The sequence below is a fragment of the Lipotes vexillifer genome, unplaced genomic scaffold, assembly GCF_000442215.2.
Source record: "Lipotes vexillifer unplaced genomic scaffold, Lipotes_vexillifer_v1.1 scaffold147, whole genome shotgun sequence".
Taxonomy (NCBI): domain Eukaryota; kingdom Metazoa; phylum Chordata; class Mammalia; order Artiodactyla; family Lipotidae; genus Lipotes; species Lipotes vexillifer.
Genome location: NW_006778796.1, coordinates 1,544,127 through 1,571,840, shown reverse-complemented (window position 1 = coordinate 1,571,840; position 27,714 = coordinate 1,544,127). Strand labels below are relative to the sequence as shown.

Here is a 27,714-nt window from a genome sequence, read left to right as displayed (position 1 = left end):
GAAAGAGTGAACTCAAACATAAGTCTTCTGAGTCCAGGTTCAGGTGTTTGCCTTTCTGCACATTGCCTGATAGGAAGCTATCTGGAGCCATTCTTACTCTACTCCCAGGTAGGAAGCCCCTAAATTAGAGTTAAAAATTGCTCAACATGGATGATGTTAATACGCAAAAACATTAGAGAAAGGGTGAGGAATGAGGTTTTTTTTCTCTTTTCTTGGAGTTAATCAATTAAAAGAGAAGAAAGTGTTTATACCTAGCAACATATCATTGGTTAATATCCCTGCCATACATAGATTGTGACTTTAAGAGAAGACCAGTCTGCTTGGGTTCCCACAGCTATGACCTTGAGCACCAAGTTTCTAATCAATGTGTCAATACGTTTCTGGGTATGTCTTAAGCTATACCAATCAAAAGGAATTTTACAGTGTATTGCCCTTTCTTGCAGCAATCTAAACACTTTGAAATTTTTTACTAGTCATAAATATTCACAAATAATTTCAGATGGCTTTTGAAAAGAATGAAAACAGAAGAAAGAAGAAAATTAAAATGTTATTGATACTACACATTTGCTAGCGTCTGTGGTCAAATGGTTACTTAGTTTCAACTTCAAATTTAGATCAGTTTTCTGGATGCTAGGAGATACAACTAAAAACAGCATGACCCTCTCAACAGGAAGAATATAATTCTATCAGTTTTCCCATCACTGAATCTTAAAAGAACTGATATCCTGGACAATAATCCCAGTGACATTTTTGGCAAGCACAGAAGGAAATTGTATGTAGATGTGGCTTTCAGTAACCTGTGATAAAAATTGAAAGCATAGTATTAAAACATTTTAATGATGGAAACTCTGCAAGGGCTAGATGTGTAGACCTCCCATATTCTTACTGGTACCAAGGAGAGATTTTTAATAAGTTCAGCAGAGTTGGTGGGCAACATGTCTCCTAGGCAATCTTTACCAAGTGTTACTTTATTTAGCTAAACCTTTGGTAAGAGTTGGATTTCAGAGTGTTTGAAGTTGCATGCTTTGACAGGGGACTTTAGAGCCAATGTCCTATATTCCTAAGTATGGGAGAGTGAATACTTTTGGAAACCAGAGGAGGTAGTAGCAGAGTTGATGTTCTATTATGAAAATTGAGAGTCCAATTAGATTCTCAACTGGATAGAGACCCGCTTCCTCTCTACTCTGTGGTATGAATCAGTTTACTCACTAAACTGAACTTGTCACTGCTGGTTTCCCTAGGAACCAATTTTTTTTGTTTTTTGTTTTTGTTTTTTTGGTTTCTTTTTGGCTGCACAGCAGGGCTTTTAGGATCTTAGTTCCCTGACCAGGGATCAAACCCGTGGACCCTGCAGTGGAAGTGTGGAGCCCTAAACACTGGACTGCCAGGAAATTCCCTAGGAACCAGTTTTTAAACAAAGCTCATCTCACTGTGATAATTAAAAAAAAAACAAAACTGGTAATTGACACATAATGAATTGATATTTGGATTTAGTTAAAACATGATACTCAGAAGGGACACCTGCCATGATCATCACCATGGGTTTTATATATATATATATATATCAAAGATGCAATTTTCAAGATATTTCTGAATAACCTAAAGTGCATGGTACCTCTCATTTATGCTTCACCAGAATGACATTTTGCCCCTTTTTAGAAGCTGCAGTGAGGCAGGGTGGTGGGTCAAAAAGGGCCACTACCTTGGAAGTTAGACAATTCTCATTTTTACCCCATCTATCATGAGATGTGTTGCTTTGGGCAGCCACTTGGCTTTTCTCTATAAAATGTGAATAATAAGAATACTCATTTCTCAGAGTTGTGGAGAGAATTAAAGCATAGGAAAGCACCTACCAATGTATCTGGCATACAGTACAAACTTAATAAATAGGTTTTATTTTTTCTTCCTTACTTTAAACCCACTCTTTTCCATGTTATAAAGTTTCCACGCTGTGAGACATTTATTGTTCATAATGTAGAACCATCCTATTGACCCTCAGGTTTATAACTAATCATTATAACTCACTCATTATGAAAGTTAGAAAGCAAGACATGCTTGATCATTTTTCCTTCCTTTCTGACTCCCCAGAGACACCTGACATACTCCCAGTAGAGGTGCCACTGAGGGAAGGAGGGAATTGCCTCTGGGCCATGGTGGCTGCTACATGCACTATAAGGAAAGAGTTAGGATGAATCTTCCCAGGGATTCATGGCTGCATTTCAGAATGGATGAAAACAGAACCATTGTAGATAAAGATGGAGGATTTACGTAAAAACGTAAGAAAGGGTGTGGGAAAAGAGGGCAGTCAGACTGATTGGCTTGATAAGCCACCCTGATTATCCTGTGAGTGGCATGGTCTCAGTAGTACGAGATTGACTTGTGCATGCACCTAAATTAAGAATTAGAATCGCACCATCATTAAATTTCAGGATTGGGAAGGATCTTAAAAATTGCCTCATTCTCTTGCTACTCAGAGTGACACCCGCTGACCCACAGCATCATCACCCCGTGGAGCACGTTAGAAAGGCAGAACCTCAGACTCCATGTCAGACTTGCTTAATCAGGACCTGCATTTCTACAAGATTCCCAGGAGATTCCTGTGCACACAGAAGTTTGAGAAACAGTGGCCAGGTCCATTACCCACCCTATGTAAGCTTCATGTCTGATATGCATGTCTTATATTTTCATTTGAGTCCCTGATAAACAGTGTTCACTGAAGTATTGAGCAAGGTTGAAGACAGAACTCTTCAGTGCACCTCTGAAAAACTCTCTCAAGTCTAGCGTGATATCAGTGATTAAATCAGCATCCTGCCCAGTAATACAGATTCATCTAATTAAATATCATCACCACAAATATTTTTCTTCATCTTTTTTACAATAACATCACAAGAAACATTTTCTCTAGCATTTTAGTTGTGCAGTATATCATACACAAGGAAGAATATGTAGAGACTTATATAGTTTAAAGGGTAATTATGAAGCAAACAGCATGTAAACATAACCAGATTTAAGACATAAATCACTGCCAGTAGTCAGCCTTCCTGTGGAGCTTTCCCCCATCACTCCCTTTCCTTCCCTCTAGTGGTAATAACCACTAGAAGTATGACTTTTATGATAATCTCTTTCCTTGTTTTCCTTTATAGTTTTTTCATTTAAGTATACATTCTTAAATAATATGATTCTCTTTCACCCCTTTTGAGCATTATATAAATGGAATTTTGTGGTATGTGTTCCTTGCTAATTTTACTCAACTTTTTATTTGTGTGATTTATCCATGTTTATTTGTTTAGCTGTAATTGGTTTCTTTTCATTGCTGTTGTAGTATTTCATTGACCACTAATTTCACAAGTTATTCTAATGTTATTGTTTGTGTTGTTTGCTCTTTGGAGCCATTATGGACAATACCACCATGAACATTTGTGTACATGTCTCCTAGTACCTGTGTGAGAAGTTGGTCCAGGCTACCTAGCTGAGAGAGGAATCCCAGAGTCATGGAGTCTCTGCATCTCCAACTTTAACTGATGATGCCAAGAGTTCTCCAAAGTGGTCCTGTCCTTAACATTCATATTTACCGGAAGAATAAGTGAGAATCCTGTCATTGCCCAAAAGAGAGGTTTTCAGATGCTGCTTTGATAGAGACCAGTGTACTAGGTCCTCTGTAATTCTTACATATCTGTCTGTGACTGTTTTTGCTTTAAAAAAAAAAAAAAAAAAAAAAAACTCGAATCAGCATTTTATTAACCCTACCTCTTATCTTAATTGTTCACCTACTACTACCTGAAATATTAGGTTTCAAATCAACATCGATCCTTATAGACGCAGGTGAGAAATTCACTTTCTTTCCTTTTTTTAAGCCCAAATTACATTTGCCCATTTCCCGGCTTCTGATCTCACATCGTTCCTGTGGCTGCATCAACAACACTGTTGGCAGCTCCTGTTCTCTTGGGTGGTAATTAACCCAGCTCAGGAAACAGATCCCTTAAAACCACCATTCAACAATGTTTTCATCAGCTTCTATCCCTTAGCTTCAGTTCCTTTTTCCCTATATTCTTCCTACCCCTTCATTCTCATGGAAAGAGAAGACAGAACCTAAGTAGGAGTTTTATTCTTCACTTTTTTTTCTTTTTGGTTAGCCACCAAGAGTTACATTACTAGCCCAAAGCAGTGAGCCTATTCCTTCTCTGATCTTCTTTGTCCAAACAAAGAAAAACAAAACAAGTCAAACATTAACAACCACAAACAAAAAGAACTCTTTTCTTACCTTTAGCCTTTGGTGGCTTATTTTAAATTTAGCCTTTTGAAAACTATTCTTATAGATTCATGATGTTCTTTTAAATTGTCTCCTTCTTTTGATTATTTGGACTTCTTTGTTTAAAAGTTAAAATCATTGGAGAACATTCTGTGCCGCCTCGTTTTTTGTAGGTTTCTTCCCTTTTCCTTCCTCAGTGCAATTACTTCCGTTTGCATAGAGTCTAAATGGTATTTAAAGACTTTTCCAACTTCTGAGCTTTCCTTTTCTGTTATGGAGTTGCACGGCATAGATTATGTCAACTTTTTCTTTCAATCCTTCAAATCCTTTCTGAAGTTCACAGTGCATGTCTGATTAAGCCCAAGCTTAATCAGAAGGAGGTTTTTTAAAAAGAAGAGAAGAAAAAGACACAGATCTGTGTATACTTCCTTTATGAGAAAAGGACCCTTGACTTCTAGAGTTTGTGTACCTCTGTGGTTTTTTTTCTTTTATTTTAAAGTTTTTTTTTTTTTTTTTGATGTGTACCATCTTTATTGAATTTGTTACAATATTGCCTCTGTTTTATGTTTTGGTCTTTTGGCCGTGAGGTGTTGGGATCTTAGCTCCCTGACCAGGGATCGACCCACACCCCCTGCATTAGAAGGTGAAGTCTTTAATCACTTGACTGCCAGGGAAGTCCCTATATCTCTGTGTTTCTTCAGTATAACATGCCATCACTAAGTACTTTCTTACTTCCTCACTTTAGTGCTTTTACCTTTTCTCCTCACTGCTTATGAGCCTCAGTCTGTCTTGTTAGCATAACCTCTCTCCTTAAATTGTATCCCTCTTGGTTCCCTTCTTTTAACCATCTCTCTGCTAACATACACATTCTTAATGTCTTAGGAGCCAAAAAAAACCTTCTTACCGTGTTTCTCGTATGAAGTTTGACTCATCACCATCAGGCTAACATTGCAAGCACAGGAGAAAGAAATTTTTCCAGGGCAGTGGTTCTCAAACTCAAGTGTGCATTAGACTCACCTAAGGGCTTATTAAAGCAAACATGACTGAAAAAAAAAAAATCTATATGGGAAGAAAATCTAAAAAAGAGTGGATATATGTATATGTAAAACTGATTCATTTTGCTGTACAGCGGAAACTGACACAACATTGTAAATCAACTATACTCCAATAAAAATTAAAACAAAACAAAACAAAACATGACTGGGCCGTACTCTCTGAGGTTTTGATTCAGAGAATCAGAATTTAGAGAATTTGCATTTCTACCAAATTCCCAGGTGATGTTGATGCTTCTGGGTCCAGGGAAACATTTTGGAAGTCACTGTAGTTGAGTGAAATATTAGAATCTTCTTCTGAAGGATTGATTTTCCTAATTCACAGTGACCCAACTCATCTTCATACTTTGTTATTACAGAGTTTGAGTTGTTGAATCCACCTGAGTAGATTCAGGTGTTGCCATCTTCTAAGTAAGTGTTTCAGCAGAATATTATATGTATTAGGAAAAAGCATATTTCAAATATCACATATCTCTCTGCAAAATGAAGAGGTCATTATTTATGTGCCACACAGATGATAACAAAAAAAAAGATTATTTAAAGAAGAAAAGTAAGGAAAAAGCAGTTAATTTTGCATTTGATATACATTTCATTATACAAGAACAGTAGAGCATTATGACGAAGGGGGTCCATTCTTTGAGAAATGTGTCTTCTTCTTTTGGGGGATGGTAAATGCAGAATGTGAGCAACAGCCATTCTGGAAAGGGAGGTACTTCACTGTGCCTGATAACTCAGCTCACTGCCCCTATATGTTTTTTTTTTTTTTTTTTTTTTGCCCCGATATCTTTAACCAGCATTTTATTATTACTCAATTCTTCAAGACATTTTATCTTCTAATCATTGTTTTGGGAGTGAGAAGATTGAGTGAAAAGCAACATTTTCATTGATTGCAAAGGGAGTTTATTCTGATAAGAGATGGTGCCTGCGGTAATTAGGTCTTGAGAGACAGACTGGCTGAAAAAGTGCACAGGATGCCAAGACTCAGGAGGGAAAGAGCAGTAAAGGAGTGGAGAACAATTAGCCAGAAGACACCTCTTCTCCCGCCCCAACACTCTCCGTGTTACACTTTTCAAGTGTGTGTTAATATTTCAAACCTCCATTCGAATAGTAATGGTACTACAGTTCTCTGAAATCAGAGAATATAAACATTTTTGAATACCTTCCCACCCTCAGCTTTGTTCTGTAAGATGTTACCCAAAACTCTCTAAGTAATCTTCACTGTTTTTCTGAGGAAAGTAAGAGAATGCAGTGCAGTTAACCCCTCATCTTTATATCTATACCTTGATTCTAGTCCCTTTTGGGGAGACCCGTACCCAGAAGCCCCACCTCTCAGGATCTACCTTGGCAACTGTACCCAGCCACCTAATCATGACTTCCCATAGACAGCTCTTCCTTTCCACATGTGCCATCATTCAGGTCTAAATCTGTTTGCTTAAAACCTACCATTTTAGGTCCTGTGCACCTGTGAGGTTTCTTTGCTTTTGTTTTTATTTTTTATAAAATACAAATGACTGTTGCATCTGTCACACTAAAGAAATCCCACAGCTAATTTTAGTCAAAAGGGTACAGTATGGTCCAGCTGCCTCTTTTCTCCAACATCCGATAGCCCAGGGTTTCCTACAGTGTCCCTCAGGGCCCACGATTCCTCAAGCGGTGCCACCTGTTTGACTTATTAAAACCTGTTTGTCTGATTGGTCGTTCTTTCAGGCCCTTGCTCTGTGCCTTCCAAGGTAACAGATTGTTGCTCTGGGTTGACCTGAGAAAGAAGCAGTATCCAAGGTAACCATTCCCATCTGGAATTAATATTCTAAGGGTGATTTTCTGGGGAATGTTGCCCCCACCCCCTTTGTTGTGTAACACACAACAATAGCACCTCGTGGTAAGAGTTTCCGGCCCAAAGAAGAGGTGAAAGCAAGGCTGTGGAAATCAATGGAAAAGAGATTTGAGAGAAGGCAGAAATCATGTGAATGTTGTTGGTGCTGGTCCAGCTACCATTCTGACATAAAGAGAAAGCCATGAATTACCTGGATCCCATCCATCTGCCTGCAAATGTAATGTCCTGCCCTTCTCTTCTGTTGTGATCTAGTATTACAAGTCTCCACACAATTCAGAAAGGAAAGTTTTTAGCGGATAAGGCACATATCACTCTTGGATCAATAACTGAGTTTTGAGGAGCTACTCTATTGTAGGCAGTTATACAAAACAAAAACATTTATTCTGCCTCTGGGGAATTTCCAGTAAAAAAAAAGGGGAGAACAAACATACTGAAAATACCATATGATAATTATAAATGCCATAGGAGCAAATCCAGAAAATATCCCAAGACTTCAGAGGAAAGAGCTTTCTTCCAATTTAAATTTCTTGAAATGTTTTATATCAGTTCTAACTTTTTATTTACCACTGATTAAAAAAAAATTCTCTTGCAGATAAGTTATCTCAGACAGTTCTGACTTTTCCTCAGAAATATTGTGGCTTTAATGGTCATATTGATCCAACTTGAAAATCTGTCCGTTTTATTATTTAAATATAACCAGATAATTAGTAAGTTGCTAAAATTATTCTTAATGCAAATACTCTATTGCTTCATAAATAGGAGCTCATTTTTCTTATTTCTTTATTATTTAATCTAAGGTCTGTCTATTGAAGGTTTGCTACGGCAAATTAAATTAGAATTTTGGATCCCTCTCCCCTCCCTGCCACACACACACACACACACACACACACACACACACACACACACACACACACACACACACACACACACACACACACACACACACACACACACACACACACACACACACACACACACACACACACACACACACACACACACACACACACACACACACACACACACACACACACACACACACACACACACACACACACACACACACACACACACACACACACACACACACACACACACACACACACACACACACACACACACACACACACACACACACCCCTATTTCCTTGCGTAAAGTATACTGCTGACTCATGTGGCCCTGAGTGATCAAATACCCCTTTACAATAATTCTTAGCATATTCAATGACCTGACCTAACAGGACTCTTTTCCTGACTTGTTCAGTCTTCACAGATGCCTGCCTGTGAAACAGGAAATTTGTGAGGTCACCTCGACGGATTTTCTTTGTATTGCACACAGCAGAGGAGAGTGTGGTGTTTTTCATACCCGTTTTCTTTTAACTCTGCTTTTTAAAGAATATCTGAGTTAAATTTTTAGAATCTGTCACTACTGTATGCTAAGCATATGATCCAAAGAAGTCCCTGCTTTTGTGGATAATAACCAAGTCAAGGACAGAGGGTACGTCGTAATAATGAAATGCAAATTTCTCATTAAAAGGCAAATCCTTCATCTCAAAAGGCTGAACAGGACGCAACTTCACTTGACTGGCGGGAACTTCCTATTAAGGCTCTGAAAAAATATTCCAACTGAAGACTGTTCTTTGGATCTGAACGACTTTCACTTCAATGAATTGGGACATCTGAGCGTATTGTAAACCCATGTACTATAAAAATTTATTTTGGGATAATTAAATAAGTGTCAGCAAATGGGTTGCCATCCATTATAATTCCTCATTTGCTTAATATATATTTTCCCATCAGGGATGGTGAAATGTTTCATCAGTATAGACTCTACAAGAAGTGTTGCCAGTTTTCTGCATTATTTTGCCTTTTTATGAATTTTCCTGACCTTATTTTCCTCAGCCTATGGAATCTCACCATAACTTCCAGTCTTCCTGCAGTCTGTAAGCTGTGTAATACCTTTGAAGTGTTCATCTCTACCCTCTCTTAAACACGCTACTCATAATTTCACTTGTTTCTAAGTATCTCCACCTTGATGTTTTTCGGGTACTTAAAACTCAATATATAGAGCTCAATCCCTGTTCCACTCATCCCACACAAATGTGGTCTGCAGCTCAGGAAGTGCCACTGTCGTCTACAGGGCTCCTAAGCGAGTACTTTGGAATCACCACCTGCTTCTCCCCCGCTTTCCTTTATTCCTCACACTCAGTCAGGCACCAAGTTCTATCCATTGTGCTTCTTAAATATCTCTTTATTAGCTCATTCTCTCTTCTCTCTGTTGTCACTTGCTCCATTTAGGGATTCATTATCTCTCACCTGGATTTCTCCTGGAATTAACTCATCTACCACCCCCTGTCAATATTGTCCTAAAATCCTGACATACACACACAGGCATTTCAGACCATCCGTCATATTGCTACCAGAGGGCACTTGTAGCACATATATCTCACCGGATCACTTCTAGTTTTAAAGGTTTTCAGTGGCAACTGTTCCCAGTTCCTTCGGGCAGTACCCATGTCACTTCTGATGTCTCCCTCGGGATCATCCTTCTTTTCTGTCCTAGACGATCAATAACAAACATCATTGCTCACGCTGCTGTTGAAGGCATGGTGGGCCTCATTGCCCTTTCACACCAGGAGTCCTTTATTATTCCAAATTGGGTAGCTCAGTCCTGAGTGCCATTTTATTCCTTTAGAACCTCACTCCGTATTTCCTTGTAAACAGCTCCAGTGTGGTGCAGACAGCTGCCAGCCACAGTTCTGAGGGAGTGTTGTTTTTGGTGTGTGTGTTATTATCGTTGTTTTTAACAGCCCTTTGACATAGCAGTGTGCATTTGAAAAGTCTCCCCTGATTGCAGTGGCTTCAAATAGCTTTCATCTTTTTAGCCAAGTCAGACGCCCACTTACCAAGTTAACCCTGCTTCCACAAAGTACCTCCATGTAAATGAAAGATGTTAGATTGTTTTCTTTACATAATCTCTGTAAAAAAGAAAGCCTCTCACCTTATTCATAAGGAGGCCTAACATAGTCATAGCGAATGCTCTCACTACTTGCCAAATCATAGGGAATTAACCTGTGTTGCAGTGAGGGAGAGTGACAGTGAGCGTTCTTAAGGACAACGAACCAGCCCTTTATGTTTTTGTGTCTGTAAAATGGCTTCATTTGTAGCAGGTGCTTTAAAAAAAACTAGTTCTTTGTTGAGTGTAAGTTGAAAGCAACGTCTGTGTGTCCCCTTTTTGTATTTGCATTTCTCACTCTGCATTTTTTTCCTTCTCTTCACTTTGATGTAATCAACTCATTTGAATGAAGATATCTGCGATCGATGGGGAAGACGAATTACACTGAATTTATATTGACACTGCATTAGACACAGTGTTCTTAGCATCCTTTGAGCAAACATCAGTGATGCCTGTGATGTGTTATAGAATATCGGAGAGAACATTGAATATCTGTAGCAAGCAGGAGATCTTGTACTGAAACAAGTATATTAAAATCAAAGTTTACTGCAATTATTTTGATGAAATTATATTCCTTGGAACAATCCAGTAGGGTGCTCAGATAGCACGTCAGCAAACACAAAATGAAACCATGTGAGTGTAGGGTCACCTCATCTGACTTTTGCCTGCTGCCATTTTATATATGAAATTTAAAGACAGGTAATAAAATAGGGAAGCTATGTGAGGCTGCTGCATGATTTCACCAGGTGCTTTTAGTTACATGAACTTTCAGTGGGGGCCCTCTGTATTGTGGAATCAGGAAGTTTGATTCTTATTTCCATCATAGTCTTGGCTGCAAAGAAAGCCACAGAGCTGCAGCAGGCCCTCTTTTCACCATGGAGCTGGTCACATCCAGAAGCCCCACCTGTTTGGTGCCTAGAATAAAAGCATAGGGCACTGCTGACACATGGGCCTGACTCAATGTCAGAACCCAGTGAATCCTGGGAACCCCACAGTGAAGGAGGGTAAACTTCATGAGCTCAGTTGACTCAGAAAATTTGCTTTGATATTAAATTGTTTTCTGTATTAGAGAAATCCTCTGTCCAGATGATCACTTGGAGTATATTGAAAAGAATTTTGAACCAACTCTTTTAGGTTTCCCCTAAAAATACCAGGTACAGTTTGTCTTCTGAACCTGCACTGAACTGGGAGCAAGCTCTCCATCATAAGGCGAGTGGACGCCCAGGATTGGAACAGACAGTTAGAATCTTTTGTTCCTCCTTTCAGCTAAACATCTACTTAGGGAGCCCTGGAAACGTTCTGTATCTGCAGTGTAGGCTGAGGGTTGATGGGATGTTTTTGGTGCCAAGGGCCATGGTCTGTTTTTAATTCATAGTAAGATCACTGAATCCCTCAACCATCATTTTGTAATTGATAATAACTGTTGATAGAGCTCCTACAAAATAGCATACAGAGTGCCATCCCTCTTGCAATATGATAAAACATTTCTCATAATAAAGCTTATGAGCTAGACGGTCCTATTTCATAACTGAAGAAGGAGGCTCAGAGAGCCTGAGTAACTTTTTAAAAGTCACACTGGTTATAAGTGGCCAAATCAGCATTCAAACCCAAGTTCTTCAGACTTTAAAGCCAAGCCGCTCTTGTCAGCCACATGGCCTGTGATGCCGAAGTGGTTTTGCATCACCTTCCCGGCAACCAGGTCAGGGGACCTGTAGTATGTGTTGTAGGTCTTTCCTCTGAAGAATGGGGAGGGTATCTCAGTCCATTTCTTAACAGTTTGTAAGAGCAGCTTTGGAAGAATTCTCTCTACTAAAGTTTTATAGTTTGAAAAGAAAGGTAGTGATTTGTTGAAAGAAAAAATACATTGATTGTCAAATTATGAGAAATTGGGCTGCTGCAACTTGGCACTCTTTCGGAAAACTCAGAAGCAAATTGAAACCAGCCTAAAACAGGATTGCAATTTTGATTAGAAGCCTTGTCTCCAAACTCCATGAAATAGGGCTAAGTGATACAAGGGCTAAGTGATACAGTGAAGAGTGATATTTATGTGTGGCTAGGAGAAGCAGCAATCATGTTTATGTAGTGAAGGCAATTAAACTCCCAAAGGCTGGAATGTGGGTTGGCCCACTTAAAATTGGCCTAATTTTGAAGAGTGAATTTACAGTGATGATTACTTTCATTATAATGAGAATGTCTTAATATTTTTCTCTCTTGCCTAAAAATCTAAGTAAATCAATTGTCAGACCTTCTAGGATTATGCATCATATATATGCTTTTACCCAACATAACTTTCTACCATCTAACTTATTCAGGTTACCATGTGTTCCAAACCAAAAAAGGGATATGCAATCAAATTAAAGATTTTAGTTTGTGAATATTATTAGTGAAAAAGCCTCACATAGGTATAAAACTAAAAACACATGCATGTAAGTGTTCCATGAATTAATCTCTAAGTTTTATCTGCCTTACTGAAACTGGAGTCTGCAGTCATTAGACAGAACTTATTCTCTTGCTTAACATACTTAACTTTATGAGTCACTGTTTTCCTACATCCAACAAGCATTTGTAAGTGAATGCAAGCGAACTTTAATATTAGCCTTAAACAAAAACAACCAGAAAGGCAACAAACAACCGGAAAATAAAAGTGGAGGTTTATTTTCTAAATCTTTGAAGATTTTTGGATAATCTTTTGCAGGAGGTTAAATTATCAAGCAAAAAAAAAACACCACTCACTTGGCTTTTGAGTTAATTTTTCATTCAGGCATTTTAAAAGTTTAATTCTTACTTTCTTGGCTTTATCGAAAGGCTTTCAGGTATTTTAATATCTTTGAGGCTGAATAGCTTGGTAGTAGTAAAGAACAATTATATGGATCTCATTAGAATGTATATCACACACAGTATTTTCAAAGCTTGTCTGTCCTTTTGGATATTAAAAAGAAAAGGTAATTTAGTGAAGATAAAATGGACTTAAGCAAGTGCTGTATTCTTTATCTGGCATTTTACTGACAGAGTTCAATAATTATCCCTCACTGTGGCTTTGCAGTAGTTATGTTTCAAATAAAGAAAGGACAGAGATGGGAGGGGGAGGGGGGAAAAGGAGGGGAAAAGGTCAGAGAGGAGGGGAGAAAGAGTGCAAAAAAGAAAGAGAGCAGGAGAAAGAGAGAGACAGGAGGAGGGGGGAGAAAGGAGATGGATGGAGAAAGAGGAGGGAGGATGTTCATAGAAGCCAATGAGATATTAAGATCTGATTCATCTTCAGTAGAGAAACAAGGGTGTCACCTTCGTTTTATCAAAGTATTAAGGCACAGGGTAACCTCACCCACAACTGCAAATTAAAGCTATGCCACTGATTTCTTCTTTTACAGTATGTCAGTTTCTCTACATTTCCTTGAGATAGGTGTCCCACATTAGTTTCCTTTAGCTGGAAAAAGGTCCCACCTTCATTTCCTAACTTCACCGAAATTGGAAGTCTAATTGGAGTGATAAAACAAATAACAATGGAAAAAGACAACACATATTAATTATCAGAAGAGGCCCCTTTGAATGAAAATTTGATACAATCTTGGAAAGCAAAGAAAAATAGAAGTTAGAAAAATGGAGTTCATAAATGGCAACACTGTTTTCAAACCGCCTAAATTAATGGCCTGTCTCCTGGAAGTTTTAATCAATCTCATAATCCAGATCTCTGTGATTACAATTATCTGGATAATTTAATAAAGAAATCAGCTTTTGCCTATCGTGATGTTTTATGCATCGCAAATCCTCAAAAATTATTTTTCATTTGATTGGTCAAATAATTTGGCCTTTGTTTTCAGATTAAAGAAAAACCGCATGGGAAGGAAAGGTATAAAGACAAAAATTAAAAAGAACCTCATGAGGACCTTTTCAGAACTCAAGTTCAGAACAAGGGAAATGACATTGAGCTACAAAGGTCTCCATGATCTTTTTTTTCTGAGAAGAAAACACCATTTAGCCAAGGGCAAGTTCTGATCAGCTGGAGAGTTGAGTGTGTGTTAGTGTTTTACCCTACCCTTAGAAGCTGGGAATCTGCTGTTACTCTAAGTCGAATACTATCATGCATTATGTCTTGATGGGCAAAACCACGGTCCTTCATGAGGAAGAATGAAACTGAAACTCAAGTTTACTTGGAAGCCACAATGCAGACTGCTTAGAACTTGAGCCTGGGACTAAGGGAGTCTTGATTCTTGGCCTTCCCTCCTCTCCCAGCTGCCTGTTTGAGTGAAATTTGATTCAAAGTCTTACCTAATTTTTCCCTCTCACTCCTATCTAGCCTTTATTCAGTTCTCTTAACACACTTATTTTTATTATTTTTGTTGATGAGACAATAGGCTTTTTAAAAAGGTAATATAAAATAGCCTGATTAACCAAAGAGGCAGACATGACCTATAATTTTATACTGAATAAGAGCCAGTGTTAAAATGTTGATAATTTCCTTTGAATATTTATATGTGCATAATTAGTTTTACATGGTTGAGTTCATGCTATATGTATATAATTTTGCAGCCCTCAGCAGTTACGATTCTTCAGCAGTGTCTCCTGAGTTCTAAAGCTCTATGCACCTTTATTTTCTAAAAATAAAAGGCTTTTGATTCTGTACAAAGTTATAAACTCTTCCAAGGAAGAGACCTTATCTTCCATTTATTTGTCCTTACCTTGCTTTCTACACATAGACTAACAATTTGCCTTCCTAGGCACTCAGCACCGAAGACCCAATGCAGCCAAAAATAAATAAAATCAAATCTTAAAAAAAAAAAATAGCTTAGCTGCCAAATCCTGGTTAAAAAAAAAAAAAAAAACAAAATTTAAAAAAAAAAAATAGCTTAGCTGCCAAATCCTGGTTAAAAAAAAAAAAAAGAACAGTGTGTATTCTATAAAATCTGAAAAATTGTTTTTTGGATGCTCATTCAATCAGTTAGGTAAGTCTTGGATTAGATAATGCTGTGAGGAAGGCAAAAAAAAAAAGATCCCATGGCCCTTCTCTAGTGTCCATCTCCATCCCCAAGGCACACCTAAAGTTTATTTTTCACATTGCAGTCAAAGAGAGCTTTTGAACAAACAAATCTCCATACTCATTACCTGTACCCATCTCTGCATCACCCTTTCTTGCCCCAACTGTATATTCCAATCATTATCAAAGTCCCAGGAGCACAGTATGCTTACTCTTCTTTCTTGGCCTTTGCACATGCTGTTCTCTCTGCCTGGAAGACCATCCCTCCCCATGTTCACCAACCAAATCCCCCATCCTCACTTGGATAATTGTTACTCATGTTTCAAGGTTCACCTTAGATGCTACCTTCTTTGGGAAGCCTTCTTAGTCCCTGCTAGGTTAGTGATTCCATCTCAGTGCTACCTTAACATCTTGGATTAACCAGTCCAGTATCATATATATATATATATATATATATATATATATATATATAAATGCCTGCCTGCTTACTTATCTTCCACCACCTCCCACTGTACCCCAGAGCCTTAGGCTCTTTGAGGATAACAACTATAGCTGTTCACTACTCTATCCTCAATAGCTAGCTGTCACAGAACATGTGTTCACTGAATATTTCTGGAATGAATGAATGACTCTGCTCTTCTTGCCTATTTCCACCTGTGTGTCATGTCCTTGGGTACCCCACAGATTCACCACACTCCTGCCTGCCATACCCACACCTTTGATCTTCCCTAACTTTCGCCTTCTTGAGGATGTTTTGAGCTCTACACAGGTTTGCCTCTAGTTTGTTAGTCTGATCGACTGTTCCACTCAGAGATGCTAATGGCTCAGGTGTCACATTCCTTATAAAGCATGTGGTCCTAAACTAGTCTTTTCGGGAGTTTCTTAGCCCAAAGCAAAAGCTATAATGGCAGACTTTCAATCCCTCTCCTGAAGGAAGCTTTCTCTATTCCTCAAATGCTCCTGTGTGAGCGATGGCCGCTTCCTTTGTGTAGACCAGCATCAAACTTAAATCTTTAATATGGAATACTTGCCCTGAGTGGTCATTGTGCTCGCGTTGTGAAAGACTCATTTAAAACAGTAATATTGCTTTTAATGGAAATTTTTGGGATAGGGTCACTGATACAAGTTGCAAAGAAATAAAAAGGTCATTGTTATATGCTTCACACTTAATGTAGATATCAGCTCTACTTCCACACATTACTTATATATTTGTGTGAAGATTTCGTATGAGTTGAGGAGAAATTAAATGCATTTATCCTATTATGTGGTAAGTAAACCAGTGCAGTGGAGAAGATGAATCCTCCGCGATCCATTCTTCAGATTTCGTGAAATAGCGATCTGAAGAAAAAATGAATTTTACTAAGAAATAAATGAATTCATCTGGGCTACTGAGAAATGACTTACATGTGGGTAAAACGGGGCAAAGTCTTGATCTTTTGCCATTTGAGGAAAATTCTCTCTGGAAATTACTCAAAGAGAAGAAAAAGCTACTGGGTCCAGATTTAAAAGAAGATAAAGAGCTTCTTGTTTCTATGGAAATGAACATGGGTCACCTTGCATTTCTCTTTTCTTCTTAATTATTTTTTTCCTCAGGGCAGATTTCTCTAGCCTACTTTGTAGTGTCTAATGACTTTACCATGGACGGATCATTAAATACAGAGCTAATGAAACCTTTAGAGATAATGTAAGCCAAACCTTTTATTTTGGAGATGAAGCAGTTGGCAGTCTGAGAAGTCAAGCATTTTGTCCTCTGTCACCCTGCTGTAGAGCAGCAGACCTGGAACTTAAAACCAGTCTGGACCCTGGACCCTGTGTGCTTTCCATCACATTTACAGACAGTTGCTGGGAAATGTGGAAATAATAACTAGATGGCTAAGTAAATAAACAGTATCATTCCAATATTTAATTTATGACACATTAATAATATCCAACATTTTCTGACCGCTATCCTAAGTGTTTTATATGTATTAACACACTTGATCCTCACAATGCCTTATGTTTCTAATTTTAACCAATAATAAAGCTGACGTGCGGAGAGCTAAGGAGACTCCCACAGCTGGTCAGTGTTGACACTGGGCTGTAAGCGTGACAGTAGCCTCTTGAGTCTGTGTACAAAACTGCTACCTTGTACTTCCTTTCATTTCAAGTATATTCACAGATTATTCAAACATATGTGCAGTTGTGTTAAGAACAAAAGCATTGGAGTTATAAACAAGAATTAGGTAATTGGCTATGCCAGTTAGCTGTGTAACCTTATATTACTTCCTCTCAGCAAGGCCCCTGTGCTCTGGATGGTGACTTGAGTTTATTTCAGAATAGCACTTCCTCAGAGAGTGGCCGGGAAAGTTACCCAGGGTAATGCAAATAAAGTTCTTCCGTTTTGGAACTGAGTCTGCCACACGTGTTAAAAATTAATATGCTAGAGTGCTTAATTAAACTTGTAGTCTCTGGCTAAAGCCCTTATTTCATTGCAGCAACACAGAAACCTTACTTTTTTTAACCTTCCTCTTTGAAAAAAATAAAAAATACACCCCTGCACTATTCTAGCTTAGTAATGTGACATAAGAAATTTAATTTATTCTTTATTAGGGCATTTTAATGCTTTAAAGTGTCCATTTTGAAAATGCTTTTGATTCTTTTTTTTAACCTAAATACCTTATAGGAACTTGCTTTCTCATTATTTGCTTGTTTCTACTAAACGTGAAGCTCTAGAGAGGAAATTCAAGATAGCTGATGATTTTATTCAATCCTACTTTGTGTGTACAGTCGATATTGAGAATAAAACAAAGAGATATGTTAGGAAATAAATACAAGAAAAAAATCTTATTTAAACAAACAAGGAAACGAACAACAAGAACAAATTGTACCTTTCCTTTAGAAATGTCACTATCTACCATACATAGCAGTCTTTCTTTTCAGCAATAAAAGACAACTGACCATCTAAAGATTTCCAATATCCTTGCAGTGTTGACCTCATCGAAAACTGATGAGATCAAAAGTGCAATTATTCTGGACAGGAGCTGTGCTGGCAGATTATCTTTAACAGAAAGTCTCTGAATGTCAACCTAGCACATATATTGAGCAGATATGACACTTTCTCTCCTATAACTTCAAAGCACCATTGAGTGATTTTTTTCTCTGCACAATAGTTTATGACATTCATGTCTCTTTCCTCTCATATCTCTCGGAAAATTTATTCTTTGATCTTAATCTCTAAGAGTTTAATTTCCTTTTCCACTGTGGAGGTGTGGATTGGGTGGGAGTCATTGTAAAAGTTACAAAGTAGTAACCATAAACAAAATAAGACCTAAAGAACGCAAGATTTTTTTTTCTGGCATCACTGCTCCTGGAGAGTTGATGTGATGAGGTGCTTCATGGCGGTGAGATAGCATCATGACCTGTAATTCTGTTGATTCACCTTGGAACAACTTACCTACCAGCAACGGCCTGGGCTGACATTTTTTTCATGCTGCATTAAGAACCTGAAATACTGCAGGGAGTTCCTAACTGACCTCCTTCATTTAGAGTCACCCTGACTCCCTAAATCATTTTCCACAGTGCAATGAGAGAGCACTCCAAAAAGTAAATCATGTCATTCCCCTGCTTAGAACTCACCAGTGGTTTCCTATTGCAGAACAATAAGTCCAGCTCTTTTAATAAAGCTTCCATGGCCTTTACAGCAGAGGCCCTGCTTCTTTCTGTAGCCTCCAGTCCCATCACTTCCTTCAGTTCCTTGCACATCATGTGCTGTTCTTTGCCTCCAGGCCATGATACATGCAAATCCTTTCTCCAGGTACCCCTTAAGTCCCCCTGTCTATTCACTAGCTTATGGCACATGCTTGCTTGTGCAATAAAAGTGGAAGAGGACTTGTGCTTCCTATTATTTGAAAAGAAATATTTTAAAAGTTATTTATTCACATAAGTGCAGTTCTGTCTGTCTTTACTCATTTCTGTCATCAGAAAGATTTCTGAGGGGGCTTCCCTGGTGGCGCAGTAGTTGAGAGTCTGCCTGCCGATGCAGGGGACACGGGTTCGTGCCCCGGTCGGCGGAGCGGCTGGGCCCGGGAGCCATGGCCGCTGAGCCTGCGTGTACGGAGCCTGTGCTCTGCAACGTGAGAGGCCACAACAGTGAGAGGCCAGCGTACCACAAAATTTCTGAGGGATTGTTAGCAGCAGAACAAAGATTTATGCATCCCTCAGGCCTCATTTGGAGATTATGGTGGATCAAAGAGGGTGCTGATAATGTGTCTGGACAAAAGTCAAAATCTTAAACAAGGCAAAATATAGATTTTTTAAATGGCTGGTCTACATTGGGTTTAGCTAGCTGCTCACCACCACCCCCTCCATTTTGAAATTGTCTAATTTCCATTTCTTACAAAAATGACTTCATAAAAGATAGGCTTTTGTCTCATTATGTGTAAATGAATGTAACAAATCAAATGCATTTCTCTCTCTTAATCTGCCTTACTCCACGCACCAGGATAAAATAAACAAGGTCTTTGGACATTCGAAAGCTCTGTTGAATGAACACCTTGTACAAACCATTGCCCCAATCAGCCTACTCAGTATAGTCTTGGGAAATACACTTTTATACATTATTTGTTAGAGATTATTCTACTATTTTGTGGTGGAAGAGTTCATTAGTTCCCAGCTCATAGGTGCTTCTGTGTAGGAGAAACAAGGAATGAATATAACATATACTGTAATTATCCTCTGAGCAGAACTTCCCTGGATTTATAAGGAGTCAGGTGGGATTAATGGAGAGAACACTGAATCATGTGACCTGGCATCATGCACATATAGTGTGCATTTCTCAGTAATTGGATAAGAAACCCTTGGCTGGTTCATTTCCCCTTGTAGGTTTCAGTTTTTCTCATCTATAAAATGAGTGATATAATTATCTGAGTATAAATGTTTACATAATATTGAAGACATTTTTCAGCTCTATCGTTCTATGAATTGAACCGGCATCGTTAACATAAGATGAATTTAAGTCTCTAATTCATATCCTTGGGTCCACTTCTGCTCTCCCTCAATATATTCACATTGAAGCCAGAGCCTGCTTGGACAGTTCTAAATGAGAGCACATCATTTCTGCACCTAAAACCTTTCACTGGCTTCTATTTGCACTAGGAGTAAAATAAGAACTCCTTGCCAGGCCTGCCAGGCCCTGCATGGCCTATTGCTGGCCAAGCCCTCAGGCCTTGTCTCCTCCCACTTTTTTCCTGAACTCTGCTGCAGCTGTTCTGGCCTTTCTTCCTGCTCCTTGAGCCCACCACGTTAATTTTCACCTCAAGGCCTTTGCCCTACTCCCCCTCTGCCTGGTGCTTTCCTCTATTCTTCTATGGCCAAGTCTATGTCCTCACAGAGGGCTTAGCTCTAGAGGACACTTTGAACACACCATCTAACCTAGACACCTCCTGCCCAGCACTTAGTCCTATTTTATCTTCTCCCTACTATTTCTATCTGAAATAATCTTAGTTAATCACTTAATTGCTGCTTTCCTGTCTCTATTAGAATGTGTGCTTACTGAGAGCTGGCAGCTTCCCTATCTTGCTCGCTGGTAATTTCCCTGTGCCTAGAAGAAAGCCTGGTATATAATAAACACTCCATAATATTTGACTCAGTGAATTCACCCTGAGGTGTATTTAACTAATCACAGGTTATTTTTCAGAGACTACTTCCCTAAGTATGGGAAAAGTAAGAGATGGTATAAGTGTCTGGGAACAGTAGGAAGCCAGATGAAGAGAGGTATATGTAGAGATTAGAGGATGGTAGAGAAAAAAACAAACTTTATCCTTTTTTTCAGTCTCTTCTGTCTAGTGTAATCTTAATCCAAAATATGTCAACATCACAGATAGGATTTCAAAGAAGTGGGAACAAGGGTGGAGCTAAAACTTACACCAAGCTTAAACAAAAATAAACAAGCCCAACTGAGGAGCAATTTGACCTGTACTGAAAGAGTGAAAATCATACATCACAATCTCTCAGTGATAGGGCAAAATTTCCACCTCCTTACTCAAAGCTGCCCCACCTTTCCACCTGAAGCTCACTGGGGGACCCCAGAAAATTTAATCAAGACAGAGCCTTGGGAGCCTACAGTCAGAATTTCAGTTTGATTTTTTTATAAGGAAAAAAGATAGGAACATTACAAAGATGCCATGGGGAGTGGGAGAAACCCCAAGCAACGGGGAAAAAAACCCTCAAATTAAATTCTTATTGAGAAATATATCGTTCATTTAGAGTTAGTCAGGTTGAGTTAAATAGAAAGACTTTTTATTTAACATGTAGGGGGAAAATGGGTATATAGAGTGACTATAAAATTTCTTTCTTGCAATTCTTGATGATCCCTACTAACAATATTTGTACACTCTGTAAATTTCTCAAGCTTTTTGAGTTTCAACACATTCTTAAGTACTAGGGCAGCTTTGATGCAAATACAAACAAGTACCCCAGATATAGGTGTCTGGTCTAAGTCCACAGTACTTGTTACACGTGTCTCTTGAGTACACAGCGCCTCACGGTTCTGTGAAAACAACCGTGGTTACCACACAGTTGGGTTTGTTGCCATTCTGTACTACCTTTCTGTTTCCTGTTCTGACTCTACACTTTTAAATCCTCACGAAATACATGTCTTGCCTGATGTAGCAAACACGTAAGCTGTTCATGGCATACATTTACCTTTGTGCCAGTGTCTCTTCTGGGACCTGATGCACCTTTTCAGAACCAGACTCCATCCTGCAAGCTGCCACTGGGTTCGATATTCCATCTGACAAAAATTGCCATTGGAGTACATGACAGATGCGGCAAATTTGGCGATGGCTGTCAGGGATTTCTTTCTGAGTGGTAAGGCACACAGTTGAGAATTACTGCTCTGAATCTGTGTAAGCAACTCAGTGTCCACCTTTCGTCTTCCTTAAAGAAGAGTGATTGCCCCTCTTATAAGCCCTACTCTTATGATCTTGTCCACTCTACTTCCTGTGAAATCCTGAAATTGAGATGACTTTTGACAACCCCACCTGAAATCTTAGTCTCATTTGGGGGGGCTTGTCCACTGTGCTTTCTGGTCAACCTACAACTGGAGCAGGTATTTAAAGGGAATGTTGTAGTGAGTGAACAGGCGCTCACATTATATTTAGAAAACATTTCAATACTATTAAATTATTTGTAAAAAAACCCAGTATTTTCTTCTACTTGTTCTGCAATACACAGCTGTACCCCCAGAGTACAAAGAACAATGGATGTTTGTAATGTTTGTGTGTGTGTGTTGTGTGTGTGTGAGTGTAGGTGTGTGTGTGTGTGTGTGTTAGTATGTGTGTGTGTTAACCCTAGAAAGTTTAGCATGTATTTATTAAACACATTATTATTTTAATTTTTGAAAAGTCGTTAAGTCATGCCATGCTTCACTTTTGGCTGAAACTGAATGATTAAACTTGATCCTGCATAAAGGAGTTATCATAGATTGTTACAGAAGGAAATGGTGAGAATGAGGGTATGGATGAGATCGAAATAATATGTATGTACATTTTCCTATGCATGTGGCGAGTCTTGTATAACTTCACAACGCTCTTCGCATCCTTTTTAATTCCGATCATTTTGCATGGTATCCCATGGAGCTCCAAAGGGTTGAGTATAAAATCCTAACATGCCACTCCACCCACATCAGTTCCACAGTCGCTGGAGTCTACCTCTGCCTTTTGTGCCCCTTCACTTAGAGTAAGACTCTGTTCTCTGGAATGCGCATCCCTCTGGTAACTTCAGCCTCCCCTTTTTCTGTTTTCAAGGATGGGAGGAACAGTTTTATTGGACACCAACTGGGCGGGGTAGTGGAAGTGCCAAACAGCAAGGACCAGCGGGTCAAGTCAGCCAGAGCCATTCAAATCACCTACTACCTCCAGACCTATGGCTCTGCCACCCAAGACCTCATAGGGGAGAAGTGGGAGAATGAGTTCTGTAAGCTTATGAGGAAGCTCCAGGAGGAGCACCGGGACCTCCAGCTATACTCCTTAGCATCCTTCAGCCTCTGGAGAGACTTTCATAAGACCAGCATCCTGGCCAGAAGCCAGGTCCTCGTGAGCCTTGTGCTGATCCTGACCACAGCCACCCTCTCCAGCTCCATGAAGGACTGCTTGCGCGGCAAGCCCTTCCTGGGCCTCCTGGGGGTGCTCACCGTGTGCATCTCTGTCGTCACCGCAGCTGGGATCTTCTTCATCACCGACGGAAAGTACAACTCCACCCTGCTGGGAATCCCATTCTTTGCCATGGGTAACTATCCATCCTTGTGGTAATCGGCTTCTTACCGGTTTGGGGCAAGGTAGTACATTTCTTGAATTCTCAGGTGGAAATCTGTTTGAATTTTGCATTGGTATGTCTGTGTGATGTTGTGAAATTTTACCTGGGGTGGTGTCTGTTTTACCTGATTAGGCCTTTTTCAGTAAATTTTAGGCTGACCGAGGCACCTCATTTATGCCAGGGACTTTAACGCTGTCCAGTGTTTTTAAAGTACAAACTATTGTAAGCTTCTACTCAGCTTCTTCCAAAATTACAGGTTAAAGATCATGGGGTACGAAGTTAAGGACGTCCAAAACCTGTTTCACACAGATTTTTGTGGTTCATATTAGTGTTGCGTCCTCAAACTGATGGTGATGAAGAGTGGATATCACGGGATGAAAATTCCGAGAGCCGCCGATAGGTTCTAATTTCAAAGATCTTCTTCATTAGACTTTGTTTATTAATTCATTTCACAGTTTTTGCAGAGAATATACTCCATTTCCTCACCTCTATTTAAATTTTTTCTGCAGCCACTTAAAGATGTGGCCTCTAACTTTTTTGGTGTCTGTTGAAAACAATTCATGAGTATCTTCGGTCAAGATTATCCTTTCTTGTACTTCTTTCCCCAGACATACTTAAACGGTCTAGAAAACGGTATGTGAATGTGTGTGTGTGTGTGTGTGTGTGTGTGTGCACGTGCACACGTGCACATGTGTGTGTTTCTTGCAAAAGAGAAGATCAAGTCTGGGAAGAAAAGTGAGTGATGGTTCATCAACAAGATTGATGGAACTTACCAGAATAGAGATGATGACGGTGATTATTTGTGGTGCCACTGAAGAGTTCTGTCAGATGTGGTACAATTCCATACATGCAGCAAAGGATAAACTGTGAAAATGGCCTCTAGATGGTGAACCGACACACACAGGAGAGTCTTCAACTGTAAAATAATTGCTTTTCCCTTCCCAGGTTAATTTCAGCCCTAAATTATAGCTTTATTATTAAGTAAAAAAGATGTAGGCATGCGGTTAAAGTCTTCCAGGTGATCTGGGCTCTTTTCATTTTGACCTAAACAAACGTTTTCAAGAACAACGTTGCAAAGTGGATTTATCTGGAAACCCATCTTCACTGTGGCCCTGTTAGCTCATCTCGGTAAGTCTCAGTTTCCTCTTGTATAAAATGAGGATAAATGAAAAGCCAGTTCCAATTTGACCTCTATGGTACAGCAATATTTCTACTTCAAACTAAATAACAATAACAATGATAATAATAATAAAGCAGCTATGCTTATTATCACTTAAAAAAATAAAATGAGGATAATGATTGGATAATAATAATGAGGATAAAAAATAAGTCAAAGAATTGTTTTCTGAACGTAATAGAATATACCTAAAGGTAATACGACAGGGTAGACACTCGATAATTATCATTGAGTTTTAGTTGTTAAGCTGGTGTGTTAAGTGCAGTGGATTCAGTGATGAATAAGAAATAGCCCTTGGCTTCAAGAAATTGAAAGTCTTACTTGCATTCTGCATATCATGTTTAAATGCATGTTCATCTTGTTAACAAAACGTTTTTCTATTTCCTAAAGAAATATATGAAATTTGTTTTTCACCAGTGACAAGGATAGGTCTAGATTTGAACCACTTATACTTGTTATGTTTTGTGGGCTCAGTCTTTTAACTTAATAATATAAGATTCATATGAATCATGCAGCATGATTCACAAATGAAATATGGATCATTCGAGATAGACAAATTAGGCACCTTAGAGCCAAGAGGGCTTTTTCTAAAACTGGTGGCAATCTAATTAGGCAGTGGAAAGATTTATCAGGAAAATTCTATAATGTATAGAATTATATTTCATACAAATAAGGAGAAAAATTGTCTCCAGTGATGCTGAATTGTATTCTAGGCTCAGATACAAAATCGGTGGTATTTTCATTCCTTGAAGAAATAATAAGAACACTGAAAGCCACAGTGAGGTAAATGTCCAAACCCTAAAGCACACACTTTTCACATTTTCTCCTCTCTCAGTCATCTTTATAATCACAAATCAGCCCTGGACAGGGTCGGTGCAGACTCCAGAAGCCTGGTAAATGGTTACTTTTCAGTATTCCTGCACTTCAAGTTCTTAAAATAATCTTAGAAGAACTTTCCTGCTGTGTTCTGAAAACATAACAACAGTAGACCTATAAATATATACTTATTTAAGATATTTGCTCCATCAAGGGGGAGTTGGTTTTGTTGTGTTTTGTTTTGTTTGTAAAATGATCATAATGGTAAAGATACCAAGATGGAGAACTAGTGAAATAAAAGGGATATGCCACAGAGCTAGGACATCTGGGTTTCCATCCCAGCTTTTCCACTAACTTTGTATGTTTTGTTGGGCAAGTTAGGTATAGTCCCTTTGTCCCAGTTCTTCATCTGTTTTTTAAAATTTATTTGTTTATTTGTTTTTATTTTTGGTTGTGTTGGGTCTTCGTTGCTTGTGCACGGGCTTTCTCTAGTTGCGGCGAGCAGGGGCCACTCTTCGTTGCGGTGTGCGGGCTTCTCATTGTCATGGCTTCTCTTGTTGCAGAGCACAGGCTCTAGGCACGCGGGCATCAGTAGTTGTGGTACGCAGACTCAGTAGTTGTGGCTCTCAGGCTCAGGCTCAGTAGTTGTGGCGCACGGGCTTAGTTGCTCTGCGGCATGTGGGATCTTCCCCGGCCAGGGATCGAACCCATGTCCCCTGCATTGGCAGGCAGATTCTTAACCACTGCACCACCAGGGAAACCCCAGTTTTTCATCTATTAAATGAAGCATTTGGACTCTTCAGTCTTAAATTTTGAAGTTCCTACATTATTTGTTTCATTCTTCAACTGAAGTTAGAATTTGATCATTCTTTTGTAAAAACCTTGAAGGTTTGTATTATCTTCAAACTTCTAACCTCCATTCTCCTTTATTGACTCTGTGTGTGTGTGTTTGTGTGTGTGTGTGTGTGTGTGAGAGAGAGAGAGAGAGAGAGAGAGAGAGAGAGAGAGGGAGGGAGGGAGATTGAGAGATTGAGAGCTGAGTTTGGCAGATACATACCTTCTGATGGTACACACAGCATTGTTTAAAAGTAGTCCTTTGATGAATTAGTTTACATTGTGTCAAAACTGCATAATCCAGTGTTAGTTGGGTATAAGGAAAAGAAGCCCAACTCTTTTTATAAACCTCTATTTCTATTCCTATCTTCCTACAAAGATTTCTTTAAGGTAGTGGATATTCACTTGGTTGTGCTCCAAGATTCAAGCCATTCATCCTCATTAGAACTTATCCCTGAAGCTGGGTATGTTGCTTAGGTGTTCTACTCTCCAACCATTCTATTTTTGACCAACTATCTTTCTTTAATACTGCATCTGCTTGTTCTTTTTTCTGACCATTCATCCAGTTAATACTCCCAATGTCATTTCAGAGGCATGTATTCTGTACTTCCATATCCTTCATTTTTAAAGCCTGTACCAATTTTTATATTTTGGCTGGTGTCCCTATAGGTAAATGTATGTTTGTTGAATTGTACGTTCAATATTTAAGCTTAGAAAAGAAGATAATTATAAGCATGTGTATTCTCTCTAGAAAAGATTTCAGAGAGAGAAATCCAGACTCATAATAATTTCTTTAAAAATGCTTAAAATGACCCCTTTTAGCTCCAGCTTAATGTCCTTTCTCTATACAAGCATAAACCAATGAGAATGCCACTAATTTAATTTATAACTCATTGTCGGCCTTTTTTTCACCTCATTTGCTTTATGTGGATGTGTTTCCTCTTTCTGGAAGGAGAAATATGGGCTAATACCGCACACTGATGCCAAGCTGGCTCCTGCTGTATCTTGCTGATCTTCTGTGGGTAGTTGCCAGGGACATTAGGAGCCTTGGTTCACTATTATTTTTGCTGTCCATCCTGAGTTTGTTTTATATGCCAGGAGTCTTACTTTAGTCAGCTTGGTGTCACTGGACATGTGCAGATGACTCGTTCTTTTCAGGTGAACCCAGGGTTTCCAGATAGGAGACCTTCTCATTCATCATCCAAAAACTGAGCTCCATATTCATTTACTTATTAGTTTATTCAAATATTTATTGAGCACCTACCATGTTCTGGAGTAAAAAGTATTGAACAGAACTGATCAGGTTGTTGCCCACGTGGATCTTACATTCTAAGCCTGCTAAGGGAAAGTGTCAGACAATAAACAGATAAATATAAACTGTGTTATATTATTGATAAGTGATATAAAGTATAATCGTAAAACAGGATAAGAGATAAAGAGCATAGGTGGTCAGAGAAAAGCCTTTCTAAACAAGTGACTTTGAAGCAGAGAGCCAAATAAACTGAAGAAGGAGCCATGCACTAACTGAGGAAAGA

The 27,714-nt window shown here is 38.9% G+C and overlaps 1 protein-coding gene across 1 annotated transcript in view; it reads left to right on the top strand.

Annotated features, from left to right (window-relative positions):
- The window catches only part of PTCHD4 (patched domain containing 4), a 181,866-nt gene that overhangs the window by 30,767 nt on the left and 123,385 nt on the right, over positions 1–27,714 (top strand). The window contains exon 3 of the mRNA XM_007451912.1: positions 22,845–23,325. Coding sequence (XP_007451974.1) covers positions 22,845–23,325 — 481 coding nt within the window. The remainder of the gene's footprint in view (positions 1–22,844; positions 23,326–27,714) is intronic.